This window comes from Nelumbo nucifera, chromosome 5 (assembly GCF_055504915.1).
Source record: "Nelumbo nucifera cultivar China Antique chromosome 5, China Antique-T2T, whole genome shotgun sequence".
NCBI classification, from domain to species: domain Eukaryota; kingdom Viridiplantae; phylum Streptophyta; class Magnoliopsida; order Proteales; family Nelumbonaceae; genus Nelumbo; species Nelumbo nucifera.
The window spans coordinates 59,012,679-59,040,589 of NC_142653.1; the positions used below are offsets into that span (position 1 = coordinate 59,012,679).

The window sequence follows — 27,911 nt, forward strand, 5'->3', positions numbered from 1 at the left end:
ATGATTTTACTGTTTATGGTGATTCGTTTGATGACTGCCTAAATAGTTGAAGTAAAATTCTGAATAGGTGTGTGGAAACAAATCTTGTCTTAAACTATGAAAAATGTCATTTTATGGTGAAGGAAGGCATTGTGTTGGGACATGTAATTTCAACCAGAGGAATAGAGGTTGACAAGGCCAAAATTGATTTGATTGTGAGCTTACCCTACCCTACAAATGTTAGGGAGGTTCGTTCCTTTCTTGGACATGCAGGGTTTTATCGCATATTCATCAAGGATTTTTCAAAAATTGCCCTACCATTGTCCAATTTGCTGCAAAAAGACGTGCCTTTCGATTTTGGTGATGAGTGCAAGGAAGCATTTGACAAGCTTAAGAATTTACTAACAATTGCACCCATTATTCAACCACCCGATTGGAACTTGCCCTTTGAGATCATGACCGATGCAAGCAACTATGTGATAGGGGCTGTTCTAGGTCAACGAATAGATGGGAAGAGCCATGTCATTTACTATAATTCAAAAATGTTGAGTGTTGTACAAAGCAACTACACAACTACTGAAAAGGAGCTACTAGCTATTGTGTTTGCTTTAGATAAATTTAGATCATATTTGCTTGTTTCTAAAGTACTTGTGTTTTCTGACCATGCAGCTCTGAAATAGCTACTAGCGAAGAAGGAGTCAAAACCGAGGCTGATAAGGTAGATACTCTTGCTCCAAGAGTTTGATCTAGAGATCAAGGATCGAAGGGGAGCTGAAAACTCGGTGGCGGATCACCTAAGTAGGTTGGTGAAAGATGAGGACTCCTCACCCATTTGTGATTTGTTTCCTGATGAGCAATTGTTTCACATGAGAGGCATGGTTCCATGGTATGCTGATATTGTGAACTATTTGGTCACCGGAGTCTTGCCTAATGACCTTAGCAAATCCATGAAGAACAAAATCAGGTATGAGGCGAAATATTATGTATGGGACAAACCATATCTATGGAAATTCTGTTATGATCAAATGATTAGGAGATGTGTCCCTGAAGAGGAGCAGATGTCGATTCTAATTTTTTGCCATAATTATGCTCGTGGTGGCCATTTTGGGCCAAAGAGGACTGCTCAAAAGGTTTTAGATAGTGGGCTGTATTGGGCAACCCTATTTAGAGATGCATACTTGTTTTGTAAAAATTGTGAAAGATGTCAGCAAACAGGTACACTATCTCGCAGGAATGAGATGCCCCAAACACCCATTCTTATATGTGAAATATTTGATGTTTGGGGCATTGATTTCATGGGACCCTTTCCTCCCTCTTAAGGTTTTTCTTATATACTTTAGGCAGTCGATTATGTCTCAAAATGGGTGGAAGCCAAGGCCACCAAGACTGATGATTCTAAATATGTTGTAGGGTTTATAAAATCTAACATCTTCAGCAGGTTTGGCATTCCTCGAGCCATCATAAGCGATCAAGGGACACACTTTTGCAATAGAACAGTAGAAGCCTTGTTGAGAAGGTATGGGGTGCATCACCGAATCACCACTGCCTATCACCCCTAGACTAACGGGCAAGCTGAAATTTCCAATAGAGAGGCAAAGTCTATCTTGGAAAGATGGTGAATCCAGGAAGGAAGGATTGGAGCCTATGCCTGGATGATGCTCTCTGGGCATATTGAACAGCTTACAAGACCCCAATAGTTATGTCCCCTTATAAGTTAATTTTTGGCAAATCTTGCCACTTGCCGGTCGAAATTGAACATAGGGCCTATTGGGCAATAAAGCGATGCAACATGAATATGGAAGAAGCAGGGAAGGAAAGGAAGCTCCAGTTGCAAGAGCTGGAAGAGTTGAGGTTAGAGGCATATGAAAATTCAAGAATCTACAAAGAAAAGACCAAATTGTTCCATGACAATGTACTCTTAAGAAAACAATTTAAAGTCGGACAAAAGGTCTTATTATACAACTCTCGCCTCCAACTCATGGCAGGTAAGCTGCGTTCCAGATGGATGGGTCCTTTTAGTGTGACTAATGTATTTCCTTATGGTGCAGTAGAGATCAAAAGTCTCGACACAGGTAAGATCTTCAAGGTGAATGGGCATCGATTGAAACTGTTCCACGAGGATGCAAATGTCTCCTCTACGATAGACATCTCGTTGGACACTCCTCGGTATTCATTCGATTAAAGAAGAAAAAGGAGGACGTCGAGCATAACGACGTTAAACAATTGCGCTTGTGGGAGGCAACCCATTATGTTTACTTAATTTTGTTATTTTGTTTGGTTTTGATTTTTATGTTTAGCAGGAACCCAATAAGGCGAATAGGGAAGTACCCCCAAATCCTTCTACTATATGCATAATCACATACATTGGGGACAATGTATAATTTAAGTGTGGGGGGATTAGGGAAATCTGGTGGAATTTGGGATAACCCTAGCATGCTTCGATCATCACTTCTTAACCTTACCTTTTGAAATTTCTGCTCCCTGGAACCTTATCCTTGAAGGATTTCAACTTATCAGGAATCATGTGCCTAGGCTGAATAGATAGGATAGGATGCAAGCATGACTAACTGATTTTTTTTTGCTGCATATGGTACCTTATTATTTTAATCGATCAATAGGAAAGATGCATATAAATTGTCTGCATAAGGGCTTGATTGATTTCACATAAATATCTGTCAATCATGGCTTGATTATTCTAGAACTTGTTGTGTTAGGCATGTTGAGACCACGATCGATGAGTTCATGGATCAGATGGTGGTGCCTTGTGATTCACTCTTGTGCAAAAAAAAAAAATCGTGACTAATGTGAGATGGAGTATAAAATGCAATCACATCTAGAAACGAAAGCAAGGGTGAGATGGAGCATAAGATGCACTCACCCTAGAACCCCAACCCCATTCTCACATTCAGACCCTTGGAACTCATACTAAGTGGTGGAGATGTGATACATAGCAAGCTAATGGCAATAACACACCTTGTTTTGACCTAAGAAACAAGGAAAGATAATTGAATCTGGCTGAATTGGTTTGTTAAAGCAATGAGTACCCATTCAGCCAAGGAGCTTCAGCTAGGAAGGCTTGTCTCCTGGACTGTCGATTTAACCTGGGACCATGGGGAATGGTGATTTGCGATCACTCTTGGATGAGAAAAAGGAGAAAAAGAAATGGAAAATGGAAAGGTTACCAAGACTGGACTTAAGCATGCATTGGACCAGGCCTCGTAGAGACAAAAAGAAGAGAGATTCAATAGTTAGGTTCTCTTGTTTTGCTTGAGTTTTGCCATGCCTGAGGACGGACAAAGTATAAGTGTGGGGGGATTTGATGAGACTGAAAAGAACCCTATTTTTGTCCCCTAATTTTCATCTTTTTACATTACTTTATCACTTAAATGGACTCATTACTCTTGTATTTCAATTCATGGCAATAAAGAAGGCAATTGGAAGAAAACAGGGCAAATCGGGTGATTTTGCACAATTTCGGTGACAGTCAGTAATCTGCGCATAACTCTCAATTCCCATCTCCGAATTGGACAATTTAGGAAACATTAGAAAGATGAAAGGAAGGCCCACAACGTTTATGTTTTGGGTTTCAACAGATTCGGCCTGCATCGAGTATGAAAATGAGCCTGAAGTCGGAGCAAGTTTGTAGCCAGGCCCATTTCACAACTGAAGCCCAACTCGCATAAGTACCTTGAAACAGCCCAAGTTATCAAAGCAGCCCAACTCGAAATCAAGAGTCAAGAGTCTCAATTTCGAATGTAATCTCCAAGGAGAGAGTCTTATCAGATCTAAAGTTTTGAATGTAATCCAAGAGAGATAAGAAGATTGTGATTAGATCATTAGATAAGAGATAGGATAGGATTCGATCAAAAAAGATCAAGACTCCCTGAAGATAGGATGATCTCCTAGAAGGAGTTGGAAAACAGTCCTCTCCTTTGGCTATATAAAGAGGGGGGCGGACCAGCTCTAGCATCACTCACTCCAAGGTCCAAGAGATAATCAAGAAAATCAAGAAACTCAAGAAAGCAGTTCGGCCATGGAGAAGTAGAGCCATTGTTCAAATCTTGAACCAATTTATTTCAGATCTGAACCTGCGCAAATGGGCGGAAGGCATTCTACCTAATTTGCGCAGATAAAGGGTTTTGGGAAATCGTTCACAAAATTATGGGCGAATAATCTGAAATTAAATTTTATATAAATCTGTTTATTATTTAAAATTGTTCTTTATGATTTTCTTGATTTATGGGCTGTTCGTACAAAAGGAGATCGAAATCTTGATTTGCACAGGGAACATGCGATTTTGCAGTTTCTAGATTATTTTATTACTTTTGGCCTGTAAAATATTTTTTTTTATTTTTTAGATTGAATGTATAGGTACTCGATCTGATGTAATTATTAATAGAAATTATGATTTCTATTTATTTTATTTTGGATCGAAGATGGCGGCGCAAGGAAGGAGATTTCGCAGATGGGAGAATCGCTATCTAGGATTTGCAGTTTGCGAAACTGCAACCTGTGATCTAACCTCTATTTTGCAGGATGGGTTGTGCGAACATCCCTATGTGACTGATTCTTGATTGTTCTTTTATCAGTATTTAATTTCAGATTATTTTCTTGAATTAAAGATTTAATTAAAGATCAAACCCTAGACCCATTCGAACCAAGATTGGTTCAAATTGTTTGGACTGAATCTAGGGTTCGATCAAGGCTGAAAGTCAGCCCTAATTTTCCCACTAATGGGCCTGAGGATTGAAAATTAATTAAATGTTTAATTTGGCCCAACCTGCAAAGGCCCAATTTTAAATAGTTAAAACTGCTAAAAGCCCACTTAACACATAAAACTATATGGGCCGAACCAATCAACCCTAATTTGGCCCTTATACCTAGATAATATTAATGGTTAATATTATGGATTCAAAATGCGCTTCAAATGGGCTTTATAGATATTTAATTGAATGGATCAATTTATCCTTGCATGTGATGTATGGATGTGTGATGTGCTACGTACATGGGCCATAAGTACTTGGCCCATGCTCAACCGACAGTGGCTCTTGCGCACACCATGGCTGAATGCACATCATTGCCATGGTGTCCCTTTTGGTCATTGGATGACCTCCCTCAGTGGTGGGCCCCACACCTCATGGAGATGTTACGTGCGGAACCCCTAGCCGATTTGGGCCCACCGAAATCTGACTTTATGAAAGTCAGTGGGAGCCACTTGGGTTTGACCTAAATCAAACTAGGGCGTAATTTATTGTTCCCCCAGCTAATATGACTGCATGTTATAGGGAGATTCATATGATGAACTCTCTAAAGGCCTTCCATCATTAGCATGAGGATGGGTCCTTCAGTAATGAGGAAACGCACCAGAAAATGGGCTATCCATTTGCTGTTGGGCTTGTCTGAGTGTTTCATAAGATGATAGGGGCATCATAGACCGTTGTGGGAGGGGCTTCACCAGAAAATGGGAACTCTCTCACGGTACCTTGGTGTTCACGAATATGATGGGTAAGCACTCACTGGACAGAAAGGTTTACCTGAAAACAACTCTAGACCTTGTCTGACAGAGGCCAAAGGAAAAACTCATATGATGAGTGGATATGATCTTTCACAGAAAGGTGGTGGGGTTATGCAGCTGAAATAGTTGGCTCCATGCACCCTATGTGATTTCCCACATTTCCAGAGACAACTCGTAGTCTTCGTCACTGAGAAAGGAGGGAAATCTCAGAGATGAATAAATGGGAATGGAACGTAGATTAAAATCCCTATCTATGTAATGAACATGAATCAAATTAGGTTGTTGACCGATGTTTGCTCTTTTATCAGAAAATGGCAAACGGACAATTTGCAAAGCTTCTTGATGACAACAAGCTGAAGGGCCCAAACTATGCCGACTGGTACAGGAACCTTATGCTGGTCCTAACTTCAGAAAAGTTGGACAAAGTGGCTAAAAATCCTGCCCCGGAGCATTTGGGTGATAGGGCTTCTGAGGTCCGAAGGAGAGACTATCAGGATTGCGAGGAGAAAAACTCCCTTGCCCGCTGCTATATCATTGTCTCCTTGGACAACCCAATACAGAGGCAGTTCGATTAGATTGAACTTGCCAAATACATATTGGACAGTCTGAGGACAATGTACGAAGAGAAATCGTTCTACTCAACAGAAGGTCTTGAAACAGTTCATGACCGTGCAGATGTCCAAGGGCCAACAAGTTCACGACCATTGTCTTTGGATGATGGGATACATCAACGAACTGGAGGCTCTTGGATCTGGGCTAGACCTTGCGACCCAGATAGACGCTATCCTTAATTCTTTGCCTCCTTCCTTTAATCCGTTCATCATGAACTACAACATGAATAAGCTGAATGTCAGCGTACAAGAGCTCAGCAATATGTTGCAACGAGCGGAAGAACTGATTAAAAAGGATGAGCCTGTAGCTATGCTTGTTGAAGCTAGTAAGACAGGCAAGAGAAAGAGGATGGCAAAGAAGCCTCAGAAGAAAGCCACTAAGGGTAAGAAGCAGAAGAAAGACAAAGCATCGGATGCCTGTCACTTCTGCAAGAAGACCGACCACTGGAAAAGGAACTGTCCTGCCTACTTGGAATCCAAGAAAGGTAATTTCGAATCTTGCGTTATAGAAACCAATCTATTGGTAGCTTCTACGTCCTGGTGTATTGACTCTAGGGCTTCAACTCATGCGCCGCGGCCATAGAAACCGTGGAATTAATTTTTCGAGAAGGAACTATTCTACTGAAAGATTGTCTTTATGTACAAAATTTAAGAAGAAATTTGATTTCTGTCTCAAAACTGTGTGCAGTTGGTTATTCTATCATCTTTAGTAATACGATTACTATTAAAAGAAATAATAGATTCATCGCATACGGGGAAATGGAGAACGGTCTCTATGTTCTACATCCTTCTCTAGAAACTAACATAACTGAAACTACGTCGGCTAAAATCCCCAAGAAAAGAGTCCGTGATACAGTTAATCCCACGAGCTTGTGGCATTACCGACTTGGCCACATCGGTGTTGACCGAATCACAAGGTTGGTAAAGGATGGTCCTTTGGATTTTCTAACTGTAGAAGATCTTCCCACTTGTGAGCCTTGCCTACAAGGCAAGATGACGAAACGGCTATTTAGCGTAAGCATGAAAGATATACAGGGACACTTGATCTTATACATACTGATGTGTGTGGTCCCCTGAGTGTTAGGACACGAAATCAACACGTGTATTTCATCACCTTCACCGATGATTTCTCACGATATGGTTACGTGTACCTAATGAGACATAAGTCTGAATCCTTTGAAAAGTTCAAAGAGTTCAGACAAGAGGTCGAGAAACAGTTAGGGAGAGAAATTAAAGCCCTTCAATCAGATCGAGGTGGCGAGTATCTCTCTGACGAATTCAGGGACTACTAAAAGGACAATGGGATAGTATCACAATTAGCTCCTCCTGCTACACCACAACTTTACGGTGTTTCAAAGAGGAGGAATAGGACCTTATTGGATATGGTCCGGTCACTTCTCATACACTCAGAGTTACCCGCATCCTTTTGGGGTTACGCATTAGAAACTGCAATTTATGTGCTAAATCGGGTTCCAACCAAATTGGTTCCGAACACTCCATATGAACTTTGGATCGGAAAGAAACCAAGTGTTAGACACTTGAAGATTTGGGGTTGTCCAGCACACGTTATAAGAACGACTACAGACAAGTTGGAATCCAAGACCAGTCGTTGCCTATTTGTAGGCTATGCAAAAGGCTCTGTGGGTTACCTATTCTATGACCCAAGTGAGCAGAAGGTGCTTTGAAGCCGAAATGCACAAATCTTGGAAACCGATTACATCCTGGACACCCATCGTTAGAAAGTAGTTCTTGATGAGGAGAGCTCAGGAGCAGTGGGAGATGTCCCACAAGTTTCAAGTAGTGACTAACCTACAAGATCCCCACGAGTATCTAAGCCACCTGTCCGTTATGGTTATGACCATGATAGTTACCTGGTGGAAACCTTGACTAGTGAGGAGGATCCCGTAACTTATGCGGAAGCTATGTTGGACATAGATTCCTAGAAGTGGGTGGAGGCCATGAGAGCTTATATGGACTCAATGGAAACCAATGGAGTCTGGACTCTAGTAGATCCGCCCTCTAGGGTAAGAGCAATTGGTTGCAAATGGATTTACAAGAGGAAGAAGGGCTCCGAAGCTAGGGTTGAGACCTTCAAAGCTCGTCTGGTGGCGAAAGGGTACACTTAGAAAGAGGGCATCGATTATGAGGAAACCTTTTTGCCTGTGGCCTTGCTTAAATCCATTAGGATCCTGCTAGCTGTAGCAGCATACCATGATTATGAGATTTGGCACATGGATGTCAAAACTGCATTCCTAAATGGAGATCTTACTGAAGATATCTACATGCAGCAGCCACAAGGCTTCATTGCTGTTGGTCAGGAACACATGGTATGTAAACTTAATAGATCCATTTATGGACTTAAGCAAGCTTCTAGGAGTTGGAACATCCGTTTTGACTCTGCTGTCAAATCATTTGACTTCAAGCAGAATCCAGATGAACCCTGTGTTTACAAAAAGTACAATGGGGATAAGGTTACCTTCTTGGTTATGTATGTAGATGAAATTCTACTCATTGGGAATGATGTAGGAATGCTAACTACGGTGAAAGTATGGCTTTCACAACAATTCTCCATGAAAAATCTTGGAGAAGCCTCATTTATACTGGGTCTTTAACTCTATAGAGATAGATCGAAGCAGATAATAGGATTATCCCAATCTGCTTACATTGACAAAATAGTCAAAAGATACAGCATGGAGAACTCCAAGAAAGGAAATGTTCCTTTCAGGCACGGAGTCACTCTCTCCAAGAAGATGTCTCCCAAGACCTTTGAGGAGATTGAGGGCATGAAGGATTTTCCCTCTACCTCTACCATAGGGAGCATCATGTATGCCTTGATGTGCACTCGTCCTGACATTGCTTAGGTAGTGAGTGTGGTAAGCAGATTCCAGGCCAACCCAGGGCAGGAGCACTGGACTACTATGAAAAACATGCTTCAATCAAAATGATGTACATTATGGGTTTATTGTAAATGAATAAAGTACATATATGATTCATGTTCCTTTGCTGTGTTTCTGTACACCCTTAAACTGGACACTTAATGAGACTCGTGTTAGTTTAGAATGTTCACAGCCAGTGGGTCGGTCTGGGGAGACCTATCCTCATAAGGATGACACTGATGTGCCACCAAGTCGGTTGGGGTGGCCTGTCTCAGCCGCCAGGGTGAGACCCTAGGCACATACAGTGTAGGATTAATTGAATCTTTGAATTGGACCAGATTTCCAGTATTGCTCTGGACCTTGGAGATTAATGGGCAAAACTGGAAAGTTACACCCGACCCCTAGATTCGATTATGATACTGCACTAGGTGTCGGATTGGGTTTTTTTTATGTACCAATCAGTGAGATCCTGAGCAGGGGTCAAAACCTGGGTATGTTGGGACAGTCTTAGAATTCATCTGAGTGGGTAATCATAGTGACAGGATCAGCCCCTTTGTCGGACAAAGGTAATGATCGGGGATGCACTCTCACTGATGAAAACCAAGACTGCCGGAAGCCGATTTCAATCGTTGAAATTTGTTTTGCAAAATATATTTTATATGAGATATAAAAGTATATATATGTTATGGTTTCGAAATGATTTGCAAAAGGTTTTAATTCCCGGGATCCATATAAGCAGAGAGTGCAACACTGTTCCTTGCAGCCAAGGGAGAGGTCCTCTCTTGTCGGGCAGTGTTTGATCATTATAGGTTGAGAGATTAAGTGTAAGACCATTGAGGGTAATACCTGATGGGCTAATCTTGCATCTGCCCACAGTCCCTGGGTGTTACAAGGTGGCTTGGCTCAGGGACCACTTAGGGTAAGTGTTGGGCCCATAGAGCCCATGTGATGGGTTTCAGGGGGTGCACTGTCCATAGCAGTGTATTCGGCCAGGCCTTGTAACAAAGGTTGGGCCGAACCCATGTGGCTGATGTGTAGATCATTGTTTGGGTCCCATGCCATACAAGGAAGCCCAACTAGGTAGCAGTTTGGAAGGCTAAGTGAGCACACAACCTTAATGGGCCTAAAGCCCATTTCGAACTAGGCTGATTTGATCAGTTTAAATGAGGGGCGGATCTGGGATTATGTCTGTTGATAGGATTGGGCCTTGACCCTATCCACTCAGAGAGTCCAAGATCTAAATAAGATTTAGATCTAGGATCCTTCTAATGGGATTAGGAGATGGATGATCTAATCTAGAGATAAGATAAGGGTTCTCCCATATCACTTAAAGGGACTTATGATCCAAATATGATTTGGATCAGCAATTCCTAATGGGATTAGGAGATGATCCCTTTAAGCCTATAAAAGGAGGAGGGGGCGGCAGTCTTTAGACACACATTAAGACCTCTAGTCTTCAGAGCTGAAATCCTAGAAGAAAGATTTCTGCAATCTCTGCAAAATACTTTCTTGTCGCCGCCTCCTTCCTGCCGCCGCCAGACCTCCAGTTCGATCTCCAACTTTGTAGGAGAAATCAAGATTTGATCTTGGAAGCAGTGCTCATGTTCCAACCAGCCATTCTTACGAAGGATCTGGTTCTTGGAGAACGCTGTTGATTCTGCTCCATCCTGCACTGCGCCATCTTCAGTGGGAGCTGTCTTTGGATCCTTCCTTGGATGTGAACACCTCCATTGAGAGATAATATTTCTCTGTATCAGGTATACCTCTCTCCTACTCCTTTTTGGTTCAGATCTGGTTCAGTTTATGGTTCAAGATTGATCCTTGAAAATATGATTTTCTAAATAGGGAATGCGATTCCTAGTTGAAGGGAGAGAAATTTTTTGAAATTCGCCCACCTTATTCCGCAAGATTTGGGCGTCCATACGATGGATCTTGTTAGACAGTTTTGTATGCCCTTAGCTTCAATCATTTTGATGTACTTTTCTTATTTAGTGGAAATAAATAAAGTGCATGTTTGATTCATGTTGTTTGGTTTAATTCTGTGTAAAACCCTAAAACTGGACATTTGTAGAGACTCATGTTAGTTTTAAATGTTCACAGCCGTTGGATAAGTCTGGGGAGATTTATCCTGCCAAGGCTGATACTGGTGTGCCACCAAGTGTTGGGATGGCCTGTCTCAGCCATCAGGGTAAGACCCGAGGCACATACAGCATGGGATTACTTGAATCCTTGAACCGGACCAGATTTCCAGTCTTGCCCTGGACCTTGGAGATAGATGGGCAAAACTGGAAAGTTACACCTGACCCCTAGACTCGATTATGACACTTCACTAGGTGCTGGATCAGGCTGCCTTTGATATGCCAATCAGTGAGATCCTTAGTGGGGATCAAAACCTGGGTATGTTGGGGCAGTTTGAGAATTCATCTGAGTGGGTGGTCATAGTGACAGAATCAGCCACTTTGTCGGACAAAGGGTAATGATCGGGAATGCACCCTCTCTGATGGAAACCAAACTGCCGGCAGTTGATTTCAATCGTTGGAATTTTGTTTTTGCAAAATTAATATATTTACATATATATGTACGGTTTCAAAATGTTTGCAAATGGTTTTAATTCCCGGGATCCATGTGAGAGGAGAGTGCGGCACTGTTCCTTGCAGCCGAGGGAGAGGTCCTCTCTTGTCGGGCAGTGCTTGATCATTAAGGGCTGAGAGGTTAAGTGTAAGACCATTTAGGATAATACCTGATGGGCTAATCTTGCACCTGCCCACAGTCCCTGGGTTTTTATAAGATGGCTTGGCCCAGGGACCACTTAATGTAAGTGTTGGGCCCATAGGGTTCATACGATGGACTCAAGGGGTTCATTGAGATTTTCAGTGAATTTGGCTGGGCCTTGTATTAAAGGCTGGGCCGAACCCATGTGGCTGGTGTGTAGATCAATGCTTGGGTCCCACGCCATACAAAGAAGCCCAACTGGGCAGCAGATTGGAAACTAATTAAACACTGAATACTTAATGGGCCAAAAGCCCATTTCGAAGTGGGCTGATATGATCACCCATCAATGGGGCGAATTTGAGATTGAAGTTAGCAAAAAGGATTGGGCTCTTAGCCTTATCCACTCTTAGAGACCAAACTCAAATCAGATTTGAATCTGGTAACCTCCTGATAAGATCAGGAGTAAGCTAACTCTATCTGGGAAAGGGATTAAGATTATCCCCTATCCAAATACTGATTTGGATTGGGATAACTCCTAATTAGGAGATTTCTTAATCAAGAAGAAAAGAGAGGAGATTTTCGAATGAACCAAGAGAAGGAAATCAGATTTCGATCCAAGAGGTTCTGGTAAGCAAGAAAGGTTCCTGCGAATTGAGATTAGATCTCATTCTCTCCAGAAAAGAAAACAGTTCAGCCTTTTCGTTTCTGGAAATCTCCTCCTGCCGCCGCCATCTGCATTGTTGCAAGATTTGATCTTTGCAGAAAAGAAAGTCAAGAAACCAGTTCTTGACATCAGTCTTGCAAGAAAGACTGAAAGAATTCAGTGTTTAGTACATCCAGGGGATTCTTGTGAAGGATCCAGTGTGTAGGACGCACCCTGCTGGTTCTGTTCCATCCACAGCTGTGTCATCTTCAGCAGGGACAGATCTTGGAGCATTCTTTGGGCGTGAACACCAACTTTGGGAGATACTGCTTCTCCGGATCAGGTATAATCCTCCCATTTATCTTTTGGTACAGATCTGGTTTGATTAGGGTTCAAGTAGATCCTTGAATATTGTATTCTAAACTCAGGGAATATGATTCCCAGTTGGGAGAAGGTAGGAAATTTTTGAAATTCGCCCCACCCATTCCGCAACCTTTATGGCGTCCATTAGATGGATCCTACCATTCTTTCAGATCTCTCATCCCTTCACGAGGACCTGTGGAGCCTGAGGGATGCTAAGGCTGATGACCTATCGAGTCTGAGGACTCTTAAGAATAATGACCTGTGGAGTCCGAGGACTGCTAAGGCCGAGGACCTGTGGAGCCTGTGAGATATTGAGGCTGATTACTTGTGGAGCTTGAGGACGGCTGAGGCTGAGGACCTATGGAGTCCGAGGACTGCTAAGGCCAAGGACCTGTGGAGCCTAAGGACTGTTGAGGCCAATGACCTGTTGATTCCGAGGACTACTGGGGCCGAGGACCTATAGAGCCTGAGGGCTTTTGAGGCCGAGGGCTGGCCGCTGAGGACCTTTTTTCTTTTGGATGGGTATGAGGTGCATGTGCCCCCCCAGTCGTGTGCTCAGCTGATGAGTCTCAACAACACCCATTTCTAGTGTCTTCGGTGTGTCCTCCCGACCAAAACGTATTTTCCAGTATGCTCATCTCTTCAGAGTACCTTACGATCAAGTGCTTCTCCTGTATAAACTTGGCATTGGATAGAACCTCTGAGGAAAAGCTCAATGGCCTGATTGAAACCATCCTCAGCTCCATATGACACATCAAGCACATTCAGTATTATCTTGGCCTAGAGACGGGGATCAAACATATCTGAGTGGCTCAACTCTGTCTTGAAGCCGACTGATCCTGCAAGGATTAATCATGCAACTTTGGGTTGACTGGTGGCTGAATTCATGAAGAATTGTGTGGCAAGCTCAATTGACTTTCTCACATAATTGTGTAGTTTCTCTCATGCGAAGACGAGTGTTTCCACTTAATGTCCCATTCCCTCCATGACTATAAAGCCAAGCTTATCATCAGATTCTAGTAGTTTATTTAAAGCTTCAGTGTGAAATTTGTTGTCATAGAGGTACAGTGATGCATTTACTGGTTTGAAAGGCTCAAAATCAATTGCAACTTTCTTCTCTATTCCATCTTCAGTAACAATTGTTCCAGCGCACAACACCAATCCATTTGGAGGAACCTTATTGTGAAGCTCCAGCTTGTGTTGGGTAGGGGTGATGGCACCCAGTACTAACTAACGATTGACCCTATTTTGGATGTTTGAAGCATTTCCAAATTTGTCACCTAACATCTTAGTAACCTCAGATATTTGATCACGAAGTGGCATGATGAGAGAGATCATGTTCGTTCCATTGCCTCTTGCAGATTCAAGTGCCTTGATCAATTTCCTAATCTTCCATATCTCCATATTCTTGTCGGTTTCATGACCATCAGCCATTCTAAGTTTCTAACTGATACGAGAAGAAAGAACAAGAAAGCTACCTCAACTGTGTTGCAGCTGCTGCGCTCTTTGTTCCTTGGCTTCCTCTACTCCTCCGTGTCTAAAAAAAACAAGCCAATCAGCCTTTGGTATTTAAATGAACAAGTCCTGAAGGGCCAACTTCACAAGAACACATTTGCTTGCCTCCAGGAACCTGATGAACTCTCTTGAGAAGAAACCATTCTGGCTGGACTTGTCAAAGTTTCAAAAGCTGACTCCAACTTTACTTTCTTTTTTGAGTGTGCTATCAGCTTGCATAGAGTCTCAACCCTTCTCACTAGATGATTTGCCCTTTCCAAAATTCATTGACTGGGGAAGATTCCTTACTAGCCGTATAATATGCCTATTTCCTAGCTCTTTGGCTTTCGCAGATGTTCACAGCAACTGGGGTAGGTAGTTTCTTCTTTTTTTTTTCTTTAATCCTCTTAAAAAACTATTCTCTTTTTTTTTCTTCTTTCATTATCATCATACCCTTTTCTCTTTTTTTTTTAATTATTTTTTCATCTTTTCCCTTGATATTTATTTATTCTTTTTTATTTGATTTTTCCCAAAACTTGGTTAATTAAAGTAAATTTCAAGAATCTTGGATTGTGACAAAGGAATTTTCATGTCTTATTATTTTTCAAGAATTTCATTATTGCTCATTTCTTTATTATTATCAACATCATTTTCTTATATAAAAGAACTTTTGTCCCTCTCTTTTTTTTTTCTGCTTTTCTTTTTCATCGTTGTCTTTCCCTCTTTTCCTCTTTTTTATTTTTTTTTATTTTTATTTTTTTAACCTTTTTTTATTGTATGTGTACTTGTGCCTAACATTCCTACCTTTTTTTTATTTTTTTTTTATGATTTTTTTCTCAATTTCTGGTTTTATTATTTTTTTAGTTTTTTTCTACGTATATTTTATCCCATTATTCTATTTCTATTTTAGTTTTATTGGACTCTTGACACTTTCATCTATTTTTTGTTTTCTTATATGTGGGGCCCACAAGGGGTATGCAAACAAAATAAGTTAGATGGTTAATATCCTAACTAACTAGGATGACACATGTGTACTATGTGGAATGTGATGCATTAGGGGAGGGTTTAACACCTATACTCAAGGCTCCAATAAGGATATTAGATGGTTAATATCCTAACTAACTAGGATGACACATGTGTACTATGTGTACTATGTGGAATGTGATGCCTTCACACCTCCACCTGTCAAATAAACGGGCTTCTCTGGTTGGTGGCGGGTTTGGGGGCTTTGGGTGCAACCACGGGGAGTAGAGTCCATTGCGCCTTGACCACTTACTAACGCCTCTCCTAATGGGACATAGGATGCTAGAACTAATGCAAAATGGTGTGTGTAGAGTGTAAGTGAGCAGATAAGCAATAACAGAAATAAAACAATAACAACTATCTAATAATCAATAAGGAATAAGCAGTTATCATTCTAACAACAAAAAAACACCATAGAGACATGCATTTATACAAGAAAAAGGCTATCAGGGCAAACAGGCCCCATATGGGTCCCACCTATGGTCCAAGAACTCCCTAGTGGAGTCGCCAGTTTGTGAGCATTGGAAAACTGGCTCACTTGCCACTTGGGCTACAAACGGAGTCGCCACCCATTAGTTTAGGAATTGGAGGTGATGAGACCTCCGAGAATGATTTTCAAAATAGTTCGCTTTAATAGACTCCAGTAGCCCAAGACATCGATCTAACCAATCTGGATAAGACTCGAAAAGGAGAGGGAAGGGGTTAAGCACCCCTCTCCCAGGTCTAATAGGTGGGGCCCACATAGGGTCCAAATAAGCGTGAACACAATATACATTTAATCAATCAACCATGGTAATGAGAAAAACAGATAACAAGTTAAAACCAATACGAAAGTAAATTCTATAGATTTTTATTTTATTATTTTTATTTATTTCTCACTTCAATTTTTTTTTTAATTTTTAGTTTTTATCTCCTATTCCAGGTTCGGTGGGGGTAGGCCCAGCATGTTTCTAGGCCTGAGTGCATCCATCCTTTCTGGCCGAATCCTGCATTCAAACATTACAGTCAATACATGAACTATGAAAGTTAAAAGAATTTTCTTTGAAACAAAACCATCGACTATCGCAATTTCAAAACAGGATATGAATTTCAGCATTCCCTTTTTATCATATCTTGATCTCCGAAGACAGAATTATCATTAACAAACCACCTAACATAGTAATAGGTGGAATCAAGAAGCAGGTAGAGGGGATAGCCGAGGTGTGGCTGCCGAGGTATGACCGCCAAGGGGTTGCTGTCGAGGTGTGGCCATTGACGGGCCGGCCTAGTTGTGATTGCTGAGGGGCTGCTAAGGTGTGGCCACCGTCCGAAGTGATGATGCCCCAAACCGAGGAGGTGATATCTCTAGCGAGGAGGGGTGCACGCCTGTTGTGAGGCGAGTAATGGTGGCAGTCGAGGCATGGCCACAAAGGTATGTCTGTCGAGGGATGGCCGCTGAGGGGCCGGCCGTTGGGCTGTGACTGCCGAGGTGTGACCATTGGGCTGTGACCGCCGAGGTGTGACCGCCGAGGTGTGACCATCAAAGTGTGACCGTCTAGGTGTGAATGCCAAGGTGTAACCGTTAGGGTGTGACTGTCGAGGTTCGTCCGTCAGGGTGTGACCATCGGGGTGTGACCGCTGAGGTGTGACCACCAAGGTGTGACCGTCGGGGTGTGACTGCCGAGGTGTGACCTTTGGAGTGTGACCATTAGGGTGTGACCACTGAGGAGTCGTTTGGTGTTTCTGGGTACTTTTGGTGTTTCTAGACCTTTCGTTGGATGCTTAGCTGCGGATTGGGAAAAGTCTTAATAGTCGTTCCCACAGATGGTGCTAATTGTTGAGGCTCGAAATGGCCAAGGACAACACTATAGCTTCGCTTCCAAGATGAGCTAGTAGATGGTAAAGTGCTAGGGTGATGAGGCCGAGAGTCATTGGAGTCCGAGGAGGGTCGAGGCTGAGGACCATTGGGGATTGATGAGGGTTGAGGCTGAGGACCAGTGGGGTCCGAGGAGTGTCGAGGCAAGGGCTAGTGGAGTCCGAGAAGTGTTGAGGCCAAGGGCCAGTGAGCTCCGAGGAGGGCTGAGGCAGAGGACCGATGGGGTCCGAAGAGTGCTATCCTGCAGAGAAGGGAACATCAAAGGCCCCGAGCCGTTGCTCGAGGTGAGGACTACGGTCAAGTTAGTAGAAGTGTGGAAAAGAGAGTGGACGAGGCCTGAGCTGAGTAGCTCAAACAAGGTCTCCAAGAAGCTGGAGAGCTTGGAGTAGCAGGTTTCCAACTTGGGTTCCAGATGATTACCTTGAGGGGGGTAGCCCCTATTTATACTTAAGACCGCCTGGTGGTAGACGGGTGCAGATGGTCAGGATGCAATACGGCCTTGGGAGCATAGCAATCTGAGGTCACCGTGTGAGGCCGCATCATTGATCCTACGTTGAGCACCACCCTCAACCGCGTGTCGGCGTGCTACTAGCCTGCCTAAAGCACTTACATCAGTTCCTACTTGCATTGGTTGAAATAGCTGATGGGGGTCATTTTTGAAATTTCAATCCAAAATTAATGAATTATTCGAAATAGCTGTGGGGTATTTATGTTTTTTGTCTTCTAACTGACGGTGAGTTAACATCGGGTACTAAATTGGCACTTGGCCTAAAGTACAAGGTACCTATTGGGAATTTTCCCTTTTTTTCCTTTTTCTCTTGTAATTAATAGCATTCCTAGAGGTGTAAATTGGGCCATGCTGAGTAGCTCGGCATGGCCTGGCACGAACTTGGACCAGCCCGGCATGGCCCAACACGACAGTCCATGGGCTGTGCCAGGCTCGACACGACCATGTGGGCCATGCTAGGCCTAGGATTTTAGGTCCACGGGCCAGCATGACATGACATGATCAAGCGGGCCATGCCACCCGTGGACCGTGGGCCAGCCTGGCCCAGCACAGCCTGTGGCATGGCCCACAGCATGGCCCGACATGGCCCATATATATATTTTATATATAGTTATATAATACTACATAAATTATAATTATATAATAATATAAAGTATATAATATATTAAAAAAATAAATATTTTTTAAATTTTATTCATCTAATTTGTTTAATTATTGCATATATATAAGCAATTTTACACACAAAATTCATATAAAATTAAAATTTTAAGTTTTTTATCAATTTATTTAAATAAATAGCTTTGGCCCGATGCATGGTCCGACCTGGTCCAAGGCTCAACCCACATGCCAGCCCGTCCGGCGGCAAGGCATGGGCCCGGGCCGACCCCCAAATTTTTCATCGGGGAGGACGGCACAGCCTATGACGATTCATGGGCCAGAATGGCACGGACCGCACAAAGTGCAGGCTGCCCACGGGCCGTGCTGTGTCGACCCCGAACGGCCCACTTTACACCTCTAAGCATTCCTGAGAAAGTTTGTTATGTTAAAACTTGCATATTTGCGATGTATCTCATGAATCCTTCACAAAAAGTTTGGGTTTTTAAACAAAATAGTTATAATCCTAGGAAAAACTATTATCTTCCTGGTCTACTGGATTTGATCACAAAATTTGATAAATGGCCAAAGTTGAAAAGAGGGGCGGCCCACTTACCAAAATGTAAGTCCTTAGTCATTCATGTAACCATTGAAACCAAGGGTCTTCATTCTAAGTCCCATGTATCAATTCTATTTATTATTATTATACCAGCATTTTTAATTTAAGATTATACTTTTTCAATATGAAATATTTTTGAAGAAAGTTGCTGGAATTCCTTAACGACATCCCCTCAACTTTCTTTTTCTTTCATATTTCCTATCAATCCAAACAGATGTCCCGAATGGTTTATGGTTTAGATAGATCACTTCATATGATGGCACTCTAAAACATCTAGAAAGATCATCAATACCATCTACATTAGAACGATCTTCCACTGTTCCACATAACACTTTATATATAGAAAAAATTTGATCAAGTTGTGTGGGTTTTTGGGTAAACCCTAGGTTTTTGCCACCAGGTGTTAAAAATTTCTAAATATCAGATTCGGAAGGCAAAATAGGAATCATACTTTGTCCTCTAGATTTCCCAAACAGATCCATAGACTGAAGCAATAGAAAATTGGATTTAGCTATTTTCTCCGATGTGGCAAGAGTTTCTAATGCAATCCCAACAGATTGAATGGTTGATTTATACATAGACCACATGTATATGAGATTAAGAACATCCGCCGATTATTTGAAATTTAAAGATATTTTTGAAAAAACAAGTAGCATAATGGATTTTTATGGTTAAAATGGTCATTGTCTTATTTACATGAGAAATAAAAGAACATGGGTAAATACACTTACCTAGGTATGTGTTTCTTGGGAAACACTTACCCAGGTAAGTGCATTTACCCGGTTAAATAACTTACTGAAAAGCGAACGGGGCCTAGGGTTTATGAATGGCTAGAGATTGAGATTTATCACACTACATTGTAATGCCATGCTTGCTTTTTGGTAAATTACTTGGAATCACTTACCCGAGTAGTGCATTTACCCATGTTCTTTTATTTCCCAGGTAAATAAGGCAATGATAGTTTTAGACATAAAATTACATTCTTAAAAGGGGCATTTTTATCCCATTCAAGTGTTGGCAACTTTCCTCCCAAGTGGGAAAGTTATTTACCCACCTAAGAGATGGGTATCATTTACCTGCTCCCCACATAAATCTAAAAAAAGAACATGTGTTTCTTGGTCAATGGGAACAAAAATCCCATTGACCAACTTTCCCCCCTCTCAAAATCCACAAAAAGAACGTCCCCTAAAGGTGATGCAAAAAAGATTGCAATTGGCCTGTTGGTGGATACTTTTATATCACCTTGGTGCATTTGAGACTGCCAGAGACTTGTATCCCTTTTCAACAATTGTGTGAGTCCAAGAAGTTGAAATTCTGTGGCTCACAGATTAGATCACTAATAACAAAAAGGAAAAGAAAAGTAAAAAAAGATCACTAAATGGCAATTGACACAGTAAGGAAGGTGCTGGATAACATGGTTGGTTTTGATTTTGAAAACAAAAATGACTGCCAAGCTCAGTAAAAGTTATTTCTGTTGATGTAGTAGTTCAAAAACAAAACAAATCATTTGTAGAATACCCCCTAAAGATTTTTGACAAAACATTAACACCATCTACCTTTGATGTGGCTCATTATGACACTATCAAGTGCACTAACCGTTCAAATAGTAAAGTAATGAATCAAGTATCGTTCCCACAAGGATTTAGGAAACAAGTATCAATACTAAATTGAGTACTTCTTATCTAATTAACAAATAAATCAAAACTTTAATGAAAGCTAAAAATCCCAAACTAACATTTATCTAAATCATTGGCCCAATTGCCTTCAAATCAAGTTAGAAGAGTAAGCAGTAAATGTCAATCTCAGAATTCAGCAATCTATCAATTTGGATCATTCAAATAAATCTTGATTGAGCCTTGGTTTGGTCAGACCCCAAGCTCATGAACTGCCTCTTTCGAGTGCATGTTCAATCTATGCATGAGTGATGGTCCCCATATCTCTATCAAGGATCTAATCTTCATGCATGCATTTCTTCAAACACATCTAAGGTATCAATTCAAAACTGAATTGATCACCAATTGAATTGTGCAAGTTATCTCTAATCTTTTATCCAATTCAGTTATTGAATAGTAGATCTGAATTCCTAGAGTCTCTCTCAAGCACTCTAGGAATTCCAAGCTTTAGATCCATTCGGCCAATCTGAAATTTGCAGATCTGAATTCTCTTTCAAGCAATTCAGATCTTGCAATCTCAGATCTGAGTTTTGAATGTTAGTTGGCCAAATTAACCTACAATAACACCCTTATTCAAGAAACTTCAAGTACAATTCATAACCATTTGAATGAATCAAAAGGAATTAGATTGCTAAACTGAAATTTTACAAGCTGAAATACATCAAGGAAGAATGGAAGAAGGAGAAAGAAGAAAGAAAATATAACAAAGAAACTAAATCCAAATCAAAGGAGAATGAAACTACAATTGAGTTGTTACAAAAGATATCTAAATCACAAACCCCCAATTTCGAACTCACCTTCTCTTCTTGCTTGCTTGACTTAAACTCCTTCAGCCCTTCTTCTTCTTCTTCTTCCTTGCGCCTAGCCTTCTTCTCTTCTCTTCTCTCAAGGTGGCCGAACCTCTAAGAGTGGGAGAGCCTTTCTCTCAAGCAATTGAACACTTCTCCCCACTCCTAGAGGCCTCCTTATATAGTTTTTCAAGGGGCTCTTGCCCCTTCTTGAAGCCTCTAGAATGGGGTGTATTACACTCCTTTCTTGAACTTTCTAGAGCTCTCTTGAAAGCCTCCTAAGGGCTGCCGCCCCTAGCTCTTAGGGCTGCTATTTGGGCTGCACTTAGGCTCTCTCTTAGCACATGATAGTTATGCTTTGAGCTGCTCTTTTGGGCTGAGAATGGGTCTCCTTTGCTGGGCTGAATTCTACTCTTAGCTAGGCTTTCTTTTCTTGGGTTTTCTCAAGGAATCCACTTGCTATTCTTGGGCCGAAGTGCTCTCTCTTGCTTCCACAACCGGACTGGGCTGAATTTGGTCTTTTTGAACCTTCTTTCCTTGCCTTTTTTCCTTCCTTTTCTTGGATTAATTACCCCTGAAACTTTTTCTTAGCATTAAGCTAAATAAAGGCAAAATTAATAAAACCGGCATAAAAATTCATGCTAAAGTCCTCAAAAATTATAGATAAATTGTAGGTTCATCAAATACCCCCACACTTAAGCTGTTGCTTGTCCTCAAGCAAAGACATCAGCCATAAACTGAACATTCCCCCCTTCTATTCTCACCATTTACCTAGTGAACTTTTTAAGATAGAACTACATTGAGTGTTTGGGGAACTTTTGTAAGTGTTCAGCTCCTATTCTTATAAATGACCATTTTAACACATATATAAGATCCAGGGAAAGCAGAATATGAATTTCATCAAAGTCCAGCCTTCACTCCTAATCCATATATAACTTAGCTCCTTAATTGTCCAGGTTAATAATTAAATTGCACTAAGTTTCACATCTGAAATTTTATCTTAATGAGAGTTCAAAGTTTAGTATGCCCCTTTTAACCTCAATTGTCACCATAATTACTTATTTCTAAGGGTGAGTGCATTTTATGCTCCGTCTCATCCTTTTTCTTCTTCTTCTAGTGTAAGTGCATTTTATGCTCCATCTCACACTTTTTTTTTCTTTTTGGTGTGAGTGCATTTTATGCTCCATCTCACACTGGTCACATGCTTGAGGTAGATAACAAGACTCGTGTTCTGAGCTACTAGTTTTACTATTCAACTCAAAATAGCGGAGTCAATTTGGGTTGAATCTCATGTATCAGTAATTCAGATGTGCACTAGCTTCCTTGACCATTAACAATGAAATCAAGTGCTTTCATACACATGAAAGGTAGTTAAGGCTAGTTATGTTGAAAGACATATTTAGCTCCCCCCCTTTTTTCTCATGCATATACTAAGTTGGGTCAATTGCAAGAATAAAAACTTAGCAAATATATTGGTCTCCCTCAACTCATTGCATTCCTTCTTAAAAATCACCTAATAAATAGCAATGAACTTGAGGGGTTCCAGTTTACTTGGATGTCATTGCTTGCAAATGTGTGTTGGGGTGAATGAGGTACATGGCTTCAACCCTCAAATTCTAGTCCTCAGGCTCACTCCCCCACACTTAAGATGAACATTGTCCTCAATGTTCATAGTGTTAGGGAATCACACTTGCTAGAGAAAACTGAAGAAAAGAAAAGGATGAACAGAGTCCTTAAAGAATTGGAATTTTGAGAAAGAGATCTTTATTTTACTAACTAATATTTTAAAAAGATAAATGACAAAAAGATGCCTTAACCTGTTCATGAGCAAGCATAAAAGATTATTAGTTATCAAGATAAACAGTGGATGGAGGGGGTACAGTACCGCCCATTAAATATGGTTTCAGACGCTGACCATTTACTTTAAATGTGCCCTGAACCAGGTGGGTGATTTCTATAGCCCCATGGGGAAAAACCTGTGAAATGGTAAAGGGTCCAGACCACCTGGATCTCAGCTTACCTGGAAACAAGTGGAGACGGGAATTATATAACAAGACCTGTTGGCCTACATAAAAGTCCCATCTCAGCAAGTTCTTATCATGCCAGTTTTTTATTCTTTCTTTATAAAATTTGGCATTCTCATAGGCGGCAAGTCTGAATTCATCCAATTCATTCAATTGCAACCGCCTTTTAGCCCCTGTGGCCTGAATGTCAAAATTTAAGAATTTAAGAGCCCAATAGGCCTTGTGTTCTAATTCAACTGGTAAATGACATGCTTTACCAAAGACCAATCTGTAGGGGGACATGCCAATGGGTGTCTTAAATGCAGTTCTGTATGCCCACAATGCATCATCTAATTTGATGGGCCAATCTTTTCTAACAGATGCTACAGTCTTTTCCAGAATTCTTTTGAGTTCCCTGTTAGCCAACTCCACTTGGCCACTAGTTTGAGGGTGATAAGGGGTAGCTAATTTATGTGTAATTCCATATTTCTGCATTAACCTCTCAAATTGGCTATTGCAGAAGTGAGTTCCCCTATCACTAATTATAGCTCGCGGAGTGCCAAATCGGGAGAATAGCTTCTTTAGGAAGTGTACCACCCTCCTTGAGTCATTTGTGGGCAAAGCCATGGCTTCTACCCATTTGGATACATAGTTAACTGCAACGAGGATGTACTTATTCCCAAAGGAATTCGGGAAAGGTCCCATGAAATCTATACCCCAAACATCAAAGATTTCATAGATCAAAATATTGAAAAGGGGCATTTCATTTCGTCGGGAAATGTTTCCCAATCTTTGGCATTTGTCACATGTGGATATGTACCTATGGGGCCAATAAAAACCTGATTGCAAAACCTTGGTTGTAGTGCGACTAGCTCCAAAATGACCTCCTGCTTCTTTATCATGGCAAAATTGAAGTACCGACTCCATCTCCTCCTCGGGGACACATCTCCTTATGATCTGATCTGCACACAATTTATACAAAAATGGTTCCTCCCACAGATAATATTTTACATCATAAAGGAATTTCTTTTTCTGTTGATATGAAAGGTTAGGAGGAAGGACTTGTGCAGCTAGATAATTAGCAAAATCAGCATACCAAGGATATGAGTATTCCTGTATCGAGTACAGTTGTTCATCCGGAAATTCTTCTCGAATGGTGCTAGTTATCTCCTCTTTTGAGCTTACCTTGTCCAACCAGGAGAGATGGTCAGCAGCCAGGTTTGCAGCACCCTTCATGTCTCTAATCTCAATGTCAAACTCTAGCAACAAAAGGATCCACCTGATCAGTCTTGGTTATGAGTTTTTCTTGGTAAGCAAGTGCCTTAATGCTGAGTGATCTGTGTAGACAACAACCTTGGACAATATTAGATATGAACAAAACTTGTCAAGTGCAAAAATTACTTCTAGCATCTCTTTTTCTGTAGTGGTGTAATTGAGTTGGGGTCCATTCAAGGTTCTGTTAGCATAGTAAATTGGCTGAAAATGTTTGTTCATTCTTTGTCCTAAAACAGCTCCTATAGCAGAATCACTTGCATCACACATTAATTCAAATGGGAGGGTCCAATCGGGTGCTACCATGATAAGTGCATGGATCAATTTGTCTTTCAAGATGTTGAAAGTATGAAGGCATTCAGTTGAAAATTCAAAAGTCACTTCTTTTTTAAGCAAGGTAGATAATGGCTTGGCAATTTTTGAGAAATCCTTAATAAACCTCCTATAGAATCCGACATGTCCTAAGAAACTTCTCAAAGAACGAACAGATGTTGGGGGTGGCAAATTTTCAATTGCCTCCACATTGGCCTTATCGACTTCTATACCTCTTTGAGAAATCTTGTGTCCAAGCACTATGCCTTCTTGCACCATAAAATGACATTTCTCCAAAATCAACACAAGATGTGTTTCTTCGCATCTAGTAAGCACCTGTTCCAGATTATTCAAACATCCATCAAACGAAGAACCGAAAACTAAAAAATCATCCATAAAGATCTCAATAAATTTTTCAACCATATCAGAAAATATAGACATCATACATCACTGAAAGGTTGTTGGGGAATTGCATAACCCAAAGGGCATCCTTCAGTATGCAAAAGTACCATATGGGCAAGTAAAAGTGGTCTTTTCTTGGTCTTCTGGTGCAATTGGTATCTGGTTGTACCCTGAATATCCATCCAAGAAACAATAATACTCATGCCCGGCTAGCCTCTCTAACATTTGGTCCATAAATGGGAGAGGGAAATGGTCCTTCCGGGTGGCTCCATTTAATTTTCTATTGTCAATACATACATGCCATCCGGTGACGGTTCTAGTAGGGATGAGTTCATTTTTCTCATTTGGAACAATAGTCATACCCCCTTTCTTGGGCACAACTTGCACAGTGCTTACCCAAGAACTATCAGAAATAGGATAAATGATCCCAACATCTAATAGCTTAATTATTTCAGCATTTACCACTTCTTTCATGTTGGGGTTCAGGCGCCTTTGGGGTTGAACAGAAGGTTTGCTATCCTCTTCCATCAAAATTCTGAGTGCAGATTGATGGATTAATGCCTTTGATATCATCTGCCTTCCAAGCAATAGCCTTTTTGTGTTCTCACAACACTCTTAATAATTTTTCTTTTTGTAAGGGATTCAGTGCTGCAAAAATTATTACGGGGAGATCTGATGGTTCCTCAAGGAAAGCATATTCTAAATGGGAAGGTAATTGCCTCAGTTCAAGGGTGGGGGGTTCTTGGGATGATGGCTTACCTGATGGTCCAGGCAATTTGCCTAAGTTCTCTAACTTGAGAAACCCCTTTCCCTTGAATTAAGGCTTTTCATTTAGGTATGCTATCATGAGGTTTATTTCTTAATTTTCTCCTTTTTCAAGTTCTCCCTGTTGGAGGCAGAGTTCAAGAGGATAAGCTAATCTACTTACCTGGAAGCATTCATCAATTTCCAATTCAATGGCATCAATCATAAAACAAGAATCATCACTAGAGGGCGCATGTTTCATAGCATCAGACATTTTAAAAATAACCCCCTCATCTTGTATCCTAAGGCTGAGTTGTCCTTGTTGGACATCAATCATTGCTTTCCCGGTAGCCAGGAAAGGCCTCCCTAGGATAATCGGGACTTCTACATCTTCTTGCATGTCTAACACAATGAAATCAACTGGAAAAATGAATTTGTCAACTTTAACTAAAACATCTTCTATGATCCCCTTAGGGTGTCTAATGAATCTATCAGCCAATTGTAATGCCACTCTAGTGGGTTTGGGTTCATTCAATCCCAATTTCGTGAAGATAGAATATGGCATTAAATTGATGCTAGCTCCTAGGTCACATAAAGCTTTTTCAATTTTTAAACTGCCTATAGTACAAGGAATAGTGAAACTCCCTAGATCTTTAAGTTTCTGAGGCAGCTTGTTCAGAAGGATAGCAGAACATTCCTCATTTAAAACAACTGTAGTCACATCTCCTAGTTTCCTTTTGTTTGCCAATAATTCTTTCAAAAACCTTGCGTAGTGTGGCATCTGGGCTAAAGCATCAACAAAAGGATTATTAATGTGTAAACTTTTAAAAATTTCAAGAAACTTACCAAATTCCTTCTCCATTTTCTGTTGCTTCAGCCTATTAGGAAATGGAACTTGTGGCTGCTGGTGCATCCCTTGTTGTGCTTTTGGTTGCTCCTTCTTCTGTTGTCCGGTCCCAAGGCTTGTTTCTGCCTTGGGTTCAGCCCAATTCTTCTTTTCTACCTAGGGCAACTCTTTTCCACTCCTTAAGGTAATAGCTTGCACCTGCTCTCGTGGATTCACTTCAGTGTTGCTTGGAAGAGTTCTCGGCATTCTGGAAGAGATTAATTGTGCCACCACTCGGTTTTCCAGGTTTTTGATTGAGGCTTCCTAGTTCTGGAACCTGGTTTCCACACTTGCTATAAATTTTGTTATCAGTTCCTCCAAATTGGACTTTGGTTCGGGCTGATGATAAGTCTGGTGGAAAGGATTGGAAGTATGCTGACTTGGCCAGGACTGATTTGAATGTCCCCTCCATCCTGGGTGAAAGGTATGGTGACTTTGGTAACCCTGCTATCTTAACGAGTTGCTGACATAGTCGACTTGTTCAGTAGATGGCCTAAACTGATTGCCAACTTGGTAGTCAGTACTGATGTGGCCTCCCCCACACAATTCACAAGTAAGAGGCTGCACATGCATGGCCGCTATCTGCATTTCATCAATTTTCTTACTGAGTGCTCCTATTTGTGCAGATAGTGCCGTATAAGTATCAACATTATGCAGGCCTTGCTGCTTCCTTGTTTGAGTCCTTTCAGAATGCCATTGATAGTTGTTGGTTGTCATTTCCTCAATAAGTGCATGGGAAACCTCAAGAGTTTTATTATTTATAGATCCTCCGGCTGCAGCATCTAGTATGGTCTTATTTGAGTCGGTAAGACCATTATAGAAAGTCTGCACTTCCAGCCAAATGGGGAGGCCATGGTGAGGAACTCTCCTTAGCAGCTCCTTGTATCGTTCCCATGACTCGTATAAAGATTCCCCCTCTTGCTGGAAAAAAGTAGTGATGTCATTCCTCATTTTATCAGTTCTAGAAGGGGGAAAATATTTAGAGAGAAAACGGCTGGCCATTTCATCCCACGTAGCTATTGATCCTGCCAGTAATGAA

At 41.2% G+C, this 27,911-nt stretch overlaps 1 protein-coding gene, 1 non-coding gene and 1 pseudogene across 2 annotated transcripts; 1 reads left to right on the plus strand and 2 right to left on the minus strand.

The window, feature by feature from the left end:
• Positions 1-13,156: 13,156 nt before the first annotated feature.
• LOC104589428 (eukaryotic peptide chain release factor subunit 1-1 pseudogene) lies at positions 13,157-14,133 on the minus strand (annotated as a pseudogene).
• Positions 14,134-24,549: 10,416 nt separating this feature from the next.
• On the minus strand, positions 24,550-26,899 carry LOC148791651 (uncharacterized). The gene is made up of 4 exons (XM_088888276.1): positions 26,171-26,899; positions 25,540-25,815; positions 25,287-25,412; positions 24,550-25,176 (listed from the first exon to the last, which is right to left on the minus strand). Exons 1-4 carry the CDS (start codon positions 26,897-26,899, stop codon positions 24,550-24,552), a joined length of 1,758 nt encoding a protein of 585 aa, XP_088744402.1.
• An 820-nt stretch (positions 26,900-27,719) lies between these two features.
• Positions 27,720-27,826, plus strand: LOC148791652 (small nucleolar RNA R71). The gene has a single exon (XR_016076867.1). It is a non-coding gene; the product is annotated as a small nucleolar RNA R71 (small nucleolar RNA).
• Positions 27,827-27,911: the final 85 nt, after the last annotated feature.